At 39.9% G+C, this 17,448-nt stretch overlaps 1 protein-coding gene across 2 annotated transcripts in view; it reads right to left on the bottom strand.

The window, feature by feature from the left end:
- LOC139954346 (uncharacterized) overlaps positions 1-16,961 on the bottom strand; it is a 132,082-nt gene extending 115,121 nt beyond the window's left edge. Inside the window, exons 1-3 of one of the 2 annotated variants that reach the window (XM_071954102.1) lie at positions 16,826-16,961; positions 1,616-1,666; positions 544-664 (exon numbers count right to left, since the gene is read on the bottom strand). In XM_071954102.1, coding sequence (XP_071810203.1) covers positions 544-664; positions 1,616-1,666; positions 16,826-16,889 — 236 coding nt within the window. In that variant the 5' untranslated portion in view covers positions 16,890-16,961. Of the gene's footprint in view, positions 1-543; positions 665-1,615; positions 1,667-4,554; positions 4,706-16,825 lie in introns of those variants that run through there. The other variant, XM_071954103.1, reaches the window with a different exon arrangement.
- Between the last annotated feature and the right edge of the window lie 487 nt (positions 16,962-17,448).

The following is a 17,448-nucleotide window of genomic DNA, read 5'->3' as shown; positions in this document are numbered from 1 at the left end:
TCCCTAAAGAATACACAATCTGAATAGAGTTTCTGCAGTGACGCTTCTTATATTCAATTTTGGGGGCACTAAAACTTATTTTGTTTTGCAAAACCGCATTACTTCGAAGTAAAATGTTTATCAAAAAACTTTACAAACCAGTTATGACTTGGGCTTATTTCATTAAACATTGAGTAAGTCAGGAGGAAAAAGTAAAAACCATTATCTGTTGTTGAACAATCAAAATCAGCTGTTGCGTTTTAAGGTTTAAAGACACAGACCGTGTGTCCATTTCAGAAGAAAATTTTTCACAGAAAAAATTGAAGAATTGCAGTTTGTCTAGGCATATTTTCTTCTTACAGTAAACTCTGAAACAGCAGGCCGACGGTTAACTTGAAACCTAATGAAAACAGATGCCTTACACATAATTTCATAATCAGCAAGCTTGAAGGCTAAAATAAACAGTGATGGTTTTTTAAATTACCAATCCTGTTCAATTACCTTTAAGGACCTAACTTCTATTATTTTAAATACAATGTTTGTTTTTGATACATGTACACGTACCTGACCACCCAGCAGCATTTGTCATCAGCTGCTGGAGGTATCGTATATAAGACTCTTTGCCCCGAAGCCTGAGTTGAAGTGATATAATAATTGCTGCAATTTGTGAATGTCGGTGGATAATCTGAAAATTAAAAAAGTTATCACTGGCTTCTGTAATTTTCAGTTTCAGTTTGAAGATTGAGGATCTGCGACGTACAATCATGATAGAATACCCTGATCTCTAAACCTCCATAATGACAATCATGAGTGCATAATCATTATATTAAATCCTACATTAGAAGTGAATGTATGGATTATAAGGATTTTATGGTGCCAGGGATTGGGATTGGATTATCTAGCAGGAGCTAGTCCACACCTTGAAGTGGCCTTCAGGTTTCGTGTGTGTCTGGCGACTTGCTTAAAGACAAGAGAAAAATTTACCTCTCAACAGGACATTACACATGGACAGAGCAGGGACTAACAGAGGTAGCCCAACAGCAGTCAACAGACTGCAAAGATCAGCTCATAAAGTAGATCATGCAATCAGTAAAATATGATTGATGCGAGATGATCATGTCACTAGCCAAGCACTTTTTAGTCCAACAACCCCTATGGTTTCTTCACAGTGCTAGACATACTTGAACATAATGCTTGAAAAGGTATGCTAACTTTTCGGTGCTTACTGCAAGCAAAATAAATGATGCAACCGTTCAAATCTACAATAACTGTGCCACAAACTGGCTACTTAACTTTTTTGTTTACCGCTACCTGTAAAATATGCAACACTTATTACATACAGCCAGGCAGCACTATGAAATTTGTGACTGGTTTTTAAAAAAGAGAGGGGAGCAGTGCAGTAGGGCAGCACATCTAGTGCCATCTAATTACTAACTGAGAAAGAGAGAGCTAGCTGATGGAAGCTCTAAAATCATCAGCATGGTTTGACAATAAAATCTAGAGTGCTTTAAAGTCCAGGGTGAGCACTGTTCTATAGTCTTTCTGCCTTGTTTTGGGGTCAGTGATGGAAGAATGTTTGGGTCATTCACATTTTTGTCATACTCATTTGTAGTAATCCTGTTCCAATTTTGATTACCTGGTGCTGGTGGTGGTACATCTGTTCTCCGCCGACGTCGTCGACAACCCTCTGGAATAAACAACAAAAACACTTTTGTTATAATGAGCTAACTGCTCTAAAGGGTCATTCCGTGTCAAATCACCCAATGGGTTAAACCCTACCCTCTTCAAATTTGCTCAAATTTTTTTATAGGGTAATAATGGCTCAACAAGCTCAAATTTCAAATTTCAGCTCCATCCAATAAACGGTTTTCGCGCTACGGCATGCTCTTTCTTGTTGATTTCGTTCAAAATGCGCCTGACCTCTGACATTCAAATCGGTAACCTTTGGGTCAAATTGGTTGAAATTGGTGTCTTTGGAAAGGAAATTGTGTAAGCTTTCCAAATCTTTTTTTGTAAGAACATGTTTAGGTTTGATAACCTTTTGACTCTACTTTGACCTTGGATTTGACCTTGTGGATCACGTGATCTGGAGATGAACTTCGGTGAAAATTTACTCCCATGTTTTCTCCACAATATCAAAAAATTAGAGATATAATATTTTTGGCTTGCCTTCAAGCTCCATTCAAAGTTGCCCTACTTGCCTATTCCTACGCAAAGTACATGTACATAACATACATGTCCATACGTATGTATATCAAGTGAGGCTATGGTCCTTAGCAACATCATGATATACATATGTATGGACATGTATCTAATGTACATGTACATGTACTTTGAATAGGAATAGGCAAGTAGGGCAACTTTGAGTGGAGCTTGACGGCAAGCCAAAAATATTATATCTCTAATTTTTTTATATTTCGAAGAAAACATATGGGAGTAAATTTTCACCGAAGTTCATCTCCAGATCACGTGATCCACAAGGTCAAATCCAAGGTCAAAGTAAAGGTCAAAGGTTACTAAACCTAAAGATGTTCCTACAAAAAAAAGTAATGGCAGATTTGGAAAGCTTATGCAATTTCCTTTCCAAAGATACCAATTTCAACAAATTTGACCCAATGGTTACCGATTTATGGTTGTTTGAATGTCAGAGGTCAGGCGCATTTTGACCGAAATCAACGAGAAAGAGCATGCCGTTGCACGAAAACCGTTTATCGGATAGAGCTAAAAATTGAAATTTGAGCTTGTTGAGCCATTATTACCCCATAAAAAAAATTGAGCAAATTTGAAGAGGGTAGGGTTTAAAAATGTCTTTTTTTTGGGTGATTTGACATGGAATGACCTCAAACTACTACATGTACCTGCCAAAAATGACATGCCACTTTTGTTTCTGTTCTTTTGGGTGGCATGGTTGGCTTGTGCGTAAAGAGCTGGCCTCTCACCATTTATTATGAACAAAATGAAGACAACTGCTGGCTATAGAGTCATACACAGAGTCTCACAGAACAAATTGCAGTCACTGCAGATATTTCTTCCACGTATGGCTTTACCGGGAAACCACTCTTTCTCGTTTTCCTTGAAAACAGGAAAAACTCAAAACAAATGGGACCAGTTGAAGTAATTGAAGATCGGTGTGTGGTGTGAAAATTTCAATGTTCATCAAGTTTTAATTTATGTTTGCATACTTAAAGGCAGTGGACACTATATTGGTAATTACTCAAAATCATTATCAGCATAAAAACCTCACTTCGAGTAATGGGGAGAGGTTAATAGTATAAAACATTGTGAGAAACGGCTCCCTCTGAAGTGACGTAGTGTTCGAGAAAGATGTAATTTTCCACGAATTTGATTTCGAGACGTCAAGTTTAGAAGTTGAGGTCTCGAAATCAACCATCTAAATGCACACAACTTCGTGTGACAAGGATGTTTTTTCTTTCATTATTATCTCGCAACTTCGACGACCGATTGAGCTAAAATTTTCACAGGTTTGTTTATGTCATGCATATGTTGAGATACACAAAGTGACAAAAAACTGGTCTTTGACAATTACCAATAGTGTCCACTGTCTTTAATATAAACAAATGAAGATAATTAGGGTATCACTTGATACTGCATCATTATTTTTTTTTCCCAATTCAAAGAAAAAGGCATAATACCGTGAAAAATGGTAGGACTAAGACTAAGCAGAGGAGGATACAATAACAATAGCAATCACATGGTTGGATAGCAAGCCAATCAATACCAAGGTAAAAGAAAAATATGGTAAACAATTACATGCAGCGTGTCATCCTGGTCATGTGGATGGATCGTAGCCCCACTTGTGTGGCCAAGGCTAGGATTCAGCTAGCCTTGGCCACACAAGTGGGGCTAGATGGCCCTCATCATTAAAAGCATAGCTTGTCTGAGTGGTGGTAGGCCTATCTAGTAATACTATAGTATAGGCCTTTATCTTCAAGTACGCGCTAATCCTCCAATCAGATTGGCAGAATGGAGTGGTGATAAAAACCTATATTGCACGGCTAACATCACTACCATGCGTCTTGTGTGTTCTATGTCACGCGCCAAGTTTGCTTGAAGATAAATACGTTATCACACGCGCGCTCGTGGGAATACGGAAAATATAGCGCGTCTGCGTCCCATATCCACCTCGGCCTTCGGCCTCGTTGGATATGGGACGCAGAAGCGCTATATTTTTCCGTATTCCACTCGCGCTTGTGTGATAACTTATATTATCTTCAAGTACGCGCTAATCCTCCAATCACATTCGCAGAATGGAGTGGTGATAATACCTATATTGCACGGCTATATCACTACCATGCGTCTCGTGTGTTCTATGTCACGCGCAAAATTTGCTTGAAGATAATTACGTTATCACACGCGCGCTCGTGGAAATACGGAAAAATATAGCGCGTCTGCGTCCCGTTGGATATGGGACGCAGAAGCGCTATATTTTTCCATATTCCACTCGCGCTTGTGTGATAACTTAATAGTATTACTGGTAATTTTTTTGTAGTATCTATAAAAAGCCTAATAGTAATAAAAAGGACCCCCAGGAAATTGTCACCTACACTTACTTACCAATAACCATTAGCCTAGGACCTTATGCCAGAGTCTCAACCATCTCCTTCTCTAAACTTTACAAACAACTGATATTACAAAGGCATTTGTCAACAAATACCCCTCTTCCCTCATGTCCCTTGATATGATGACTTTCTATGGAAAAAATACTGCACACTGCATATACAGCACTAGCCCTATAAAGGACTCTTTCTCTGTACACAGGAACAGAGTCCTAACTATTGAGGCCCGTTTCTGGGGCGGAAAAATTTCACAGCTTCATTACTTAAATCTTACCTGCAACAAGCCACTAATTTCAACAGATTCACATTCCATTGCGGCATACATTTTTCTGCGGTGGGTTTTGGTCCTCATATTTTCCTCACAAATCCGTCATTTTCGTGAAATAATGCAGCTTCCAACGTTAAAAAATTCCCGTTTCGATCGTTTTCTCACAGTGTTGTCTGTTGTCGTGCGTACGCGTACACATTCGCGTGCAAGACGCACGATGCAAGCTTAGACGCATGAATTCTTGGTCACCGTATCTTGACTGCACAGCGTTAACAACACAATTCAAAATTTGCGCGTCGTGCGTCTTGCGTACACACGGCAGACTGTGAGAGTACGAACAAAAATGGGAATTCCTTAACGTTGGCATCTGCATTATTTCATGAAAATGACGGAAATGTGAAGAATATATGACGATCAAAACCCACCGCAGAAAAACATATGCTGCCATGGAATGTGAACCTGTTGAAATGTGTGCTTTCTTGCAGGTAAGATTTGACTGAGCTATGAAGCTGTGAAAATTTTCCGCCCCAGAAATGTACCCTGATGTCCAGGACGTCATAGACTTGATTCAAGTCCCATTCTCGTGTGAGAGGTCCCTAAGCATATACCCAAACTTACTATAACAACACGTAGCATACACAGTACAGTGCGCGCTCGCCGTCAAAATGTGTTCCCGAGAATGGGACTTGACGATGTCGTTTCTTACTCTGCACGTTGTTATAGGAAAATCTCCCCAAATGGGGAGATGTACAAAACCAATGGGAGTGTGGAAGCGCTGCCCGCCGGTAAAATATTCATTATACTCTGTGACATCACAGTAGAAGACGTTGTAAGGCACGCGTCTATACGCGGCACGCGCGTGGGGCGGGTAAACTCATTAGCAGGCAAGGGGGTGTCGGTGTCATAAGTCGTTTTATTGCACTTCCCAAAATTCAAATTTTAAGAAAAAAAACGACCCCAATGTATGTTACAACATGTTACTTAAATTCAAATGAACATTTAGTGTTTTCTTTTTTATAATTAATTGGTTATTAAAAAAAATTATTTCAATCATCAACTAAGTACTTAACCCACAAATGACAAATGAACTAGTCTTCATTTTGGGTGCGTTTGATTGGTCAAAACGTATCACGTAACAATGTTACATATTCATAAGTGAATACATTTACATATCAGGCGACTGCGACATCGTCAAGTCCCTGTCCCGCATGCGGAACAGGTTTGGGAATGCAGAGCATCTCAAAACAGTAGTTTCCTGGGGATGGCACGGGATTGGGACTTGAGTCAAGTCTAAGGACGTCACTGTAGTACAAAACGAAAGTGTAAGGCCGCCAGGGCTAATACAGCACGTACTGCCTGTGACAAGAGAAGCAACTGACAAATGTAACGGCTGTTTGAGTATGCACAAGTCAAATGCTCACTTCGTGCATGGTGCAACAAACATTGGCCTCAAAAACATTAACCATCTGAACAGCCGTTGGCTTAGTAATAACGAAAGAGGCTAAGAGCTTTACAGATTTTACTGCGATTTTTTTCTTCAAAATTGGTAGTAATCTAATTATTTGGGAAGAATTATTATTATTTTTTCGTAAGATCTGGATTATTTGATACAAGATATTAAATTTAAATTTCCTTAAAGTTGGTACCTCACTTCGGCAAAAGTGTGGCTGACTGGTTGAAGGGCATTTGTATGAAATTTGCTCAAAAGAGGGCGCTGTGGCAATTAATGTCTTTGTTTTCTTCGCAAGGGCCCAATTTCATAGAGCTGTATTACAGCAAAACATGTTACTCAACATTTTTCTGCAAGCAGAAATGTGTAGCATACCAGTCACAATCAGAGACTGGAACTGTCTACCACACCGACATCATCGATATGGCACCCGGCCCAACTTGATCGCACTCTGTAGTAGACTTGATGACAAGTCGTTAGGCGCTGCCTAGCTATTTGTCCACCGTTCATGCAACAGACACAGTGCGCGTGGCGACTGACTCTCACACACACACACACACACCCACACACCTACTGAGATCGAGGGTGAGGAAAACCTCCATCATCTCAACCCACATGGAGGTCCTCCATGCTCAACCCGAGCGTCAATTATTATACTAAAAACACAAGAGCCACGTTGCATTGGATCGGGCGAGTGTTGGTCTATGAAAAGCGTTTGAAACCGTTTGTTATAAAATGCACAACTTATATGGTTGGAATTAAGATGTTTTCTAAAGTAGATCATAATGATCCACACAATAATAGGCCATGCCTCGAAACTGCACGGTTTTCTTTTATTTTGAGAACGAACACGGTTGGCCATTTTGTTTCGACTCCACAACATGACGTGCCAAGTTCACAACGTACCGCTGGGGACCTCCTACAGCCAAAAATAATTTATACCTCCACATTGGCCAACATTGGCCCCAATGGCAGATCGTGAAACAAACAATCCCCTCCAAAAATGGGTCGATCCACCCTTGGGTTCTGAAGTGCCCCCTAGAAAAATGTGTGCCCCCATGTGTACTTTCTGCTGGGAATGAAGTGCACACCAGACTATTACCCATATTGGTGTGAAATGTGACGTTTTCACAACAACTTTGTGCTGATTGCCTATTCGAATTCTTATAGAAAAAGAAAATGGGAAAAGAAAGGAACGATAAAGAAGAAAGGAACGATAAAAAAGAAAGAGGAAAAGGACACTATTAAAAATAAGAGGGACTTAAGAAAGGGGGACGGCCCGCGGGGAAACAAAATTGACGGATGTAGCCATACCCCCCCCCCTTAAGAGGTAGATTAGGAGTAGTATGTAAGGCGTATATGACCCCGTTTTTATAAGGTGGATCATGATCCACAAGTTGTGTGGATCATGGCTCGGGTGGGTCGTTGTATGTAGGATGCTTGATGGGGGTGTGTCGAAGACCCCCCTTTTTTCCCCCTTCTTTTTACCAGCACAGACAGCAAGCGGGGAGGTCAAAGTGTAAGACATCACAGAAAGACGATACGTTGTTGACCTTTGATATATTATTATTTTTTTTATTTTTATTACGACCATGTAATTTCACTATTTTCGACCCAAAGAACTAGCGTAAATAACACCCCTCGACCAAGAGTGTACGAGTCCAGTAGTTCTGTTGTCGTCTGCTACGTTTTCATCGTGTTCGAACTTGCCCTCAGTTGTCGGACCGGCCAACAAAGACCCGAGCGGAAAACCCAATTATGTGTACGTACCATATTATGCTCTGTACGGACTAATTAAATTGCCGCGTATATCCTAGGTTTCTGAAAATGGTCATACCCCCCCCCCCCCGTTTTATGTGATGATTAAACGTTAAGTTAATAGAAATGGAGTAAAGTGTGACAATAGAATCTAATATTATCATAATCTGTAACCATTATTGCCCGTGGCCTTGTAGTCAATATATGACGTCAAAACTGATTGGTCTACCAGCCAAACGTGTCAGTTCTTGTTCCCCATACCGTGGAGCTATCTTTGTTTTCTATAACTCCATGCCCACATCATGTACCACCATCGCTCGGATAGGGTCTGTTTACCTTTGCCAAAAGGGACTGCAGAGAAAACAAGTATACACAAAAACAAACACAAAGGTTATCACTTTTTGGACCAAAAAACAACAACACATTTATTCGGTATATAACACTCCATTAACATCTGCTTATAACCGCCACAATACTTAAATTAATTGTACATGATGACCTCCCCCCCCATTTATGACAAGAACTTTGAAATCTGTCGACTGAACTTCGTTCGCATGGAGGTGATTGATTGGACCCAAGCGACCCGCGCCTGCCTATTTTGAAAACTTAAGGAAAGACATTAACAGTATATTTATTTTGTTATTTGTTTTAATTTTTTATTTTTTTATTTATTTAGTTAATTAATATGTTTTTACTCATCATGTTTTTTTTTGTATGTGTGACGAGTTCACTTATTCAAGCCCTCATAGTATTTACAGTTGATAGAATATATGCTTTAACAAACTTCCGTTGATAATACTGTTCTGTATTGTTATTCAAACAATACAATCTTGGGCGTGTAGGATTTAAAAAAAAAAAAAAACTTTCATCATTTAAACATAATAAGTTTAGCATTCTTTATCGCAAAAATTCAGTATTTTCGTTGGACGTCTCCCGCTGTCCTCCTCTTCATTTTCATAAGCACTATCGTCTGTTGATAAATCACTATCGTCATCTTCCTTTTCCGACTCCTCTTCATCTTCTAAATCGTCATCATCCGTTGATTCGTCGCTATCGTCTTCCCATAATTCCTCCTCCTCCTCCTCCTCCTCCTCTTCGCTTTCATAAATGTTATCATCTGTTGATTCATCACTATCGTCTTCAAATAACTCCTCCCCCTCCTCATCTCCTTCATTTTCATGGCCATCATCATCTGTTAGTCCATCACTATCATCATCTTCACGGTCGTCCCCCTCCTCCATCACGTCTTCATTTTCAAAATCATCATCATCATCATCTAATGATTCATCACCATCGTCTTCATGAAGCTCCTCCCATACCCACTCCACGTCCTTGTCTTCATAATCCTCTTCTGTGGATTCGCCACTAGCATCTTCGAGGAGGTCTCCCTCCTCCTCCTCCTCCTCCTCCTCCTCCTCATGATTTTGAAGGTGTTTCTTCAAATTGTTTGAAGTGGAAAACACCTTATCACAACTAGGACAAGCTTTCGATTGGCTTCCGATACTGGGGTGCTTGTGTGTCTGTCGGTCTCGTTTCATATTGTCGCTACGCGAAAAGCTCTTCCCACAAATCGGACACGAGACCTTTACCTGTACGGGTCTAAGCAAAGTGTTTAGACGCTTTGACTCCATGTTAATATCAGTGAGACGATCCAAGACGAATGATATAGTCTTCAAAGTGTACACCGACCACCAGAAAACTTTAAATAAGTCGAACCTGTATGGGTCTTTCAAACCTAGATTAAAAGGTAACATGGGGTGAGGTCGTTGTCAATCAATCGAAACAATCGACAAACGAACTTGACAACGACCTGAGCCCAATGCTACCTTATAATCTTAAGTTGTAAGACCCATACAGGTTCGACTTATTTAAAGTTTTCTGGTGGTCGGTGTACACTTTGAAGACTATATCATTCGTCTTGGATCGTCTCACTGATATTAACATGGAGTCGAAGCGTCTAAACCCTTTGCTTAGACCCGTACAGGTAAAGGTCTCGTGTCCGATTTGTGGGAAGAGCTTTTCGCGTAGCAACAATATGAAACGACACCGACAGACACACAAGCACCCCAGTATCGGAAGCCAATCGAAAGCTTGTCCTAGTTGTGATAAGGTGTTTTCCACTTCAAACAATTTGAAGAAACACCTTCAAAATCATAAGGAGGAGGAGGAGGAGGAGGGAGACCTCCACGAAGATGCTAGTGGCGAATCCACAGAAGAGGAGGATTCTGAAGACGAGGACGTGGAGTGGGTATAATGGGAGGAGCTTCATGAAGACGATGGTGATGAATCATTAGATGATGATGATGATTTTGAAAATGAAGACGTGATGGAGGAGGGGGACGACCGTGAAAATGATGATAGTGATGGACTAACAGATGATGATGGCCATGAAAATGAAGGAGATGAGGAGGAGGAGTTTCTTGAAGACGATAGTGATGAATCAACAGATGGTAACATTTATGAAAGCGAAGAAGTTGAGGAGGAGGAGGAGGAGGAGGAGGAGGAATTATGTGAAGACGATAGTAGCCTTGCTCAAGACGCCGCTGTAAACCCACCCGTATACCCTGTTCGTGGTGCGTGCGATCACACCGCATGACCCACCCGTATACAACACTGTCAGATCGTACGAATACTGTTCACACAAGTCATCGCACTCGTACCACTAACCGCATGCGGAGGCCGTAAGGCCGACAGCTTTGTCGGGTCTGTATCTTCCGGGTTTAATGTGTTGTATTGAAAAAATTCCACTAGTGGAAAAAATTGGGGGGGGGGGGGCTCTCGGATATGCTAGTATGCAGCTCATGAATATGTATATCGTTCGTCAGACCTATCAGACAACACAGGATGTGAGGCAAATGAATTATTCATTTTGACGTCCAATCACGCACGCCTATCATGCTCGCTGAGCGTCCGTGGTAGTGGTGTGTGATGATGTAGACATGTCTCGTCTTTCGCGGGCATTATGGTAATGAGCTGACCGTGGGAACTCTTCACTTATTATAGTAATGAGGTCAGTGGCTTCAACACAGACCCTACAAGGCTGTCGGCCTGACGGCCTCCGCACGCGGATAGTGTACGGGGGCACCGTGTCGTGCGATGTAACGCAGAGTGAATACGGGTGGGTTTTTATACAGTGGCGGTCTGTTTTCGGAGTGAATAATTCGACTGCCTTGAGCAAGGCTAAGACGATAGTGACGAATCAACGGATGATGACGATTTAGAAGATGAAGAGGAGTCGGAGAAGGAAGATGACGATAGTGATTTATCAACAGACGATAGTGCTTATGAAAATGAAGAGGAGGACAGCGGGAGACGTCCAACGAAAAAACTGAATTTTTCGATAAAGAATGCTAAACTTATTATGTTTAAAGGAACACGTTGCCTTGGATCGGTCGAGTTGGGCCTTAAAAGCGTTTGTAACCGTTTGTTATAAAATGCACACGGTTAGAAAGATGTTTTAAAAGTAGAATACAATGATCCACACACATTTGCCTCGAAATTGCGTGGTTTTCCTTTTACTTTGCGAACTAACACGGTCGGCCATTTATGAGAGTCAAAAACTTGACTCCCATAAATGGCCGACCGTGTTTGTCGACGAGGGGAAAGGAAAACCACGCAATTTCGAGTGACACTTGTGTGGATCATTATATTCTACTTTTAAAATATATTTCTAATTATATGCATTTTATGACAAACGGTTACAAACGCTTTTCAAAGACCAACTCGTCCGATCCAAGGCAACGTGTTCCTTTAAATGATGAAAGGTTTTTTTTGTTTTAATCCTACACGCCCAAGATTGTATTGTTTGAATAACAATACAGAACAGTATTATCAACGGAAGTTTGTTAAAGCATAATATTCTATCAACTGTAAATACTATGAGGGCTTGAATAAGTGAACTCGTCACACATACAAAAAAAACAAAACATGATGAGTAAAAACATATTAAACTAAATAAATTAATAAACAAAATTTAAAACAAATAACAAAATAAATATACTGTTAATGTCTTTCCTTAAGTTTTCAAAATAGGCAGTCGCGGGTCGCTGGGGTCCAATCAATCACCTCCATGCGAACGAAGTTCAGTCGACAGATTTCAAAGTTCTTGTCATAAATGGGGGGGGGGGGGGTCATCATGTACAATTAATTTAAGTATTGTGGCGGTTATAAGCAGATGTTAATGGAGTGTTATATACCGAATAAATGTGTTGTTGTTTTTTGGTCCAAAAAGTGATAACCTTTGTGTTTGTTTTTTGTGTATACTTGTTTTCTCTGCAGTCCATTTTGGCAAAGGTAAACAGACCCTATCCGAGCGATGGTGGTACATGATGTGGGCATGGAGTTATAGAAAACAAAGATAGCTCCACGGTATGGGGAACAAGAACTGACACGTTTGGCTGGTAGACCAATCAGTTTTGACGTCATATATTGACTACAAGGCCACGGGCAATAATGGTTACAGATTATGATAATATTAGATTCTATTGTCACACTTTACTCCATTTCTATTAACTTAACGTTTAATCTTCACATAAAACGGGGGGGGGGGGGGTATGACCATTTTCAGAAACCTAGGATATACGTAGTCTTGGCCCAAGACGATGGTGCTTGATTCTGGATAGTGTACTACGCGCGGTTGAATCGCCAAAGCGCGTAGTACACTATCCAGAATCAAGCACCATCGTCTTGGGCCAAGACTAGGATGTACGCGGCAATTTAATTAGTCCGTACAGAGCATAATATGGTACGTACACATAATTGGGTTTTCCGCTTGGGTCTTTGTTGGCCGGTCCGACAACTAAGGGCAAGTTCGAACGCGTTGAAAACGTAGCAGACAACAGAACTACTGGACTCGTACACTCTTGGTCGAGGGGTGTTATTTACGCTAGTTCTTTGGGTCGAAAATAGTGAAAGTCATACATGGTCGTAATAAATAAAAAAAAAATAAAAAAAAAATAATAATAATAATATATCAAAGTTCAACAACGTATCGTCTTACTGTGATTCCTTACACTTTGAATCCCCGCTTGCTGTCTGTGCTGGTAAAAAGAAGGGGAAAAAAGGGGGGGGGGTCTTCGACACACCCCCATCAAGCATCCTACATACAACGACCCACCCGAGCCATGATCCACACAACTTGTGGATCATGATCCACCTTATAAAAACGGGGTCATATACGCCTTACATATACTACTATTAGGTTTATCAAATCATTGCAAGAGTCTCCTCAGTTTTGACACATTTCGATTTTCAATCTCCACGGCGACCTTTGTTGCCGATTTTATACAACAATTATTTAAATAGCTTGTTTTAAACCTGTTATAGTTATATACAACAAGACTAATCTGTGAAAATTTCAGTTCGAAGGGTGGTAGCGTTTTTGAGATATTGCCAACAAATCTGGAGTTGTTATGTCCACGCAGGGCATGAAGATTAATCCGTAATGGAATGCGGGGGTAGGCTAGGCCTACACAAATGAGAAAAACTTCATGCAGTTTCTCAGATTGACAAGTTTTAAAGACACTGTTCACTATTGGTAATTGTCAAAGACCAGGCAGGCTTCTCACTTGGTGCATATGCATAAAATAACAAATATGTGAAAATTTGAACTCAATTGGTCGTCGAAGTTGCGAGATAATAGATTTGAACTTCCGGGACCATTGTGGTCCCAACCTTATGGAGTTTTACGTTGGGGAGATTTTGTTTCGTCCATTACTTTAGTCTAATGTAGTTTATGACCATAAAAATTACATATGTTGTTAAAAATGTAATACTAATTAACAACATACATAAAAGTAAAAATAAAGTCAACATAATAACGAAGAAAAACCGATATTTAAACTTGACCTCAGGTCAGGTTAGTTGTAAAAAATTAAGAATTTGTGCCCATCTCCGATCAAGAAACTTACGCAGACGCTTGTTTTGGCCGCGCGGGTTGGAAAGCCTTTTCATTGGTCGCTTGGGCGTCGGCTTCCTTTTTAAAATGCGTCACGCGTTTATCTAACGCCCTTGCGACCATCGTGCGTCCGCGTATAAACCAGCTTGTAGTAGTTTCACATTCGGGCGTAGATTAAGGCCGTGTCCGAAACGACGACTTCGGCTACAGCTACGTCTAGATCAGCGCGTCTACCAGTGTTGAAGAATAGGCAGACGCGGGCGTAGATTTACAAAAGGGGTTTCAAAACATTTAAAATCAAACAAACATCCTTGTCCCAGAGTTTTACTTGTGTCTATACATAGACTTTAACCGATAATTGTGTATTTGTTTAAAAAGCTAAAACTTATTTAAACAAGCTCTAATGGGTATTTTTGTTGTTCAGATTCGGCATTAAGAATAAAGTAAAGCAAAGATTTGATTCACACAAAAATAAAGTTCTTCAGTTGTCGTGTTTTCTCGCTCCGGTGCGCGCGAGACTTGCACAGTCTATAATGAAAGAAAAAAAAACCACCATTGTCACATGAAGTTGTGTGCTTTCAGATGCTTGATTTCGAAACCTCAAAATCTATTTCTGAGGTCTCGAAATCAAATCCGTGGAAAATTACTTCTTTCTCGAAAACTACGTTACTTCAGAGGGGGCCGTTTCTCGGAATGTTTTATACTCTCAGCAGCTCCCCAATACTCGTTACTACCAAGTAAGGTTTTATGCTAATAACTATTTTGAGTGAATATACAAATAGTGTCCATTGCCTTAAAGACACTGGGCACTACAGGACTTTTTGCATAATTGGTTTGCTTTCAGATACCTAAACAAATTCAGTATTCTATTATTTGAGTTTAATCACATTTTTGGTTTGCAGTAACACCATGTGTGTATCTACTTGCCAGGTAGAGTTTGTACTTAAAAATTATTTCTATATACTCTACTACCACGGAGTCGATTTATCGGATTGTTCGGGAGACTTCTCAGTTCTGAAAAGAACTGTGCTGCTACCTGGACGGAAGGTATATTATAGGACATTTGCAGGGACTAATACTTCAGCTTAAAGGGTCGTTCTACCGCGGAATGAGTTCTTAAAATTGGTCTCAACGTTTCGTTTAAAATTCGTTCATGGAAATCTATCTTTAAATTAAAATATTTTCTCTCTTTGAAAAAAACAAACCTTGTTTCAAAACAACCTAAATTTGAAAAAGGGTTACTAATACATCATTAGTGACTTATTATGCAAAGTTTAATTGATTTCAGTACTTCAAATCAACCAAAAGTAAAAAAAAACATCTAGAGAAAACTAAAAAAAAGAAAGAAAAAAAACACCAACAAAACCCCAAACAAACACCAACAACACACACACAACTACGCATTGATAAGTTTAAAATTTCATGTACAATAAAAGCATCGCGGCATTCAGGCTCATCCAGCCCTATTCATGACTCTTTAACTGTCACTGTATGTATAAAACGACATGGCCGCTATTAGGGTTAGAGGCTCACCCCTCTTGACCGTGTCGCCGGTTCCAATCCCGAACCGGAGCCTTGTAAGTGGATCGGGCTTTTATTGTCCGAAACCTGACTACACGGGTTGTCCTTCCACATCTAAAACATAATTTGGTTTACAGTATAACACCATGTTGTATATCTATGCTGGGATAATGGGCCGAATAAATAAAAACTAGCATTTGCTTTTACTAGCCTTTTACTTAAAGTAACACGTTGCCTTGGATCGGTCGAGTTGGTCTTTGAAAAGCGTTTGTAACCGTTTTTTATAAAATGCATATGGGTAGAAAGATGTTGTAAAAGTAGAATACAATGATCCATACAAACATGTCTCGAAATTGCGTGGTTTTCCTTTTACCTCGTCGACTAACACGTCGGCCATTTATGGGGGTCAAAATTTTGACTCCCATAAATGGCCGACCATGTTAGTTCGCACAGTAAAAGGAAAACCACGCAATTTCGAGGCAACTTGTGTGGATCATTGTACTCTACTTTAAAAACATCTTTCCAACCATATGCATTATAAAAAACGGTTACAAACGCTTTTGTTTTGACCAACTCGTCCGATCCAAGGCAACGTGTTCCTTTAAATCCTTATAAATAAAAGTATGCCTTAATATTGCTAGTAGTAATTGGTCGAACTAGTAGGTAAAAGCAAAGCTTGAGGGACCCTTCTTATTGAGATATAAATAAAACCGACATTTTACTAATACCTGTATAGTTTCACAAAATACTGGGCCGTATTTATAAAGGCCATGCAGCATTAACACATTTCGATAAGTTTAAGATCAGGCATGAGAATTTGCCCAAATCTCTATAAATAACCTTTTACTGGAAAAACACCATCTACTTGAACGGATTAGATTAAATGGTCAGAGAACTGTCCTGCTTTATTATCCTATACCTGTATGGGCGGAAGGTCGAATATGGGACTATACAACATTTGCTCAGTGTATCGAATAACTTCGCTTCTACCGCAGCCGCGGAGGATTTCTTATTATTAGTCTCAATGTTTCGACTAGCTTGCTCTATAGTCATCATTTTCTCTGTACGGGTGATCTTCAGGCCTACGTGAGGTTTGAATTATTGTTTCATTGCAAATAAATAAATAAATAAACAAATAAATTAATAAATAAATATAGACATTTTTATATGATGAAAATAATTAAAACGATTGCAAAACAACTTGAAAACGTTTGTTTCCAAGGCATCATAAAACATTGTTTATTGGTGGAGTTAAAGAACGGATTACCTGGCATAAGAAGTACATTACGACATCAATAGTGAGAATGAAACATAAATTAATGCGTCAAATGATTTGCCACGAACAAGTGTTTTAGAGTTTCAAAAAGCAATCTTACCCGCAGGAGAGGAAAAGACGAGTACGGCTATAAAAACGGCAACCAGAATCCTGGAAAGAAACATTTTGGACCGTGACTGTCAGGCCTAGGGGCCTAATTGCAATATCAAAGATCGCCACCTAAAACCAGACCCCTTCGGTCGGTAGAATTGCAGCAAGTGAATTACCAGTTAGATTTTGCATATGCTGATATAGGCCTATTGGCTCCATCTGCCTGCCTCAGCAAAACCGTGACAGGCGTAACTGCCTGGCTGGGACAGCATCACGTTGATTGGTTAACCCCGTTCTGTGCCCTCTATAGAAATTGCTGCAGCATCACGTTGATTGGCCACTAGGTTCACTTTCATGTTTATATTCTAATGAAGGTGTGATGACGACAGGTACTATAAATAGACGGAAGTTATTGACAAACATGATAGAGACATTATCGCAAACTAGTCAAAATAAACATGGTTATTTCCATAATACTCACGCACCTATTGAAAACAATTTGAAAAACATATAACAATTTATAATCATTAAATTTAAAACAAGAATGACCACATTCAATAACAAATTAATACTTTTGTCCCCTCACACCGATGTGTGTTAGCACTGTATACTCGGAATTTTCGGTTGTTATGT

Source organism: Asterias amurensis, chromosome 2 (genome assembly GCF_032118995.1).
Source record: "Asterias amurensis chromosome 2, ASM3211899v1".
NCBI lineage: Eukaryota > Metazoa > Echinodermata > Asteroidea > Forcipulatida > Asteriidae > Asterias > Asterias amurensis.
The sequence above is the reverse complement of the archived record's forward strand: the minus strand, read 5'-3'. Positions and strand labels throughout refer to the sequence as shown.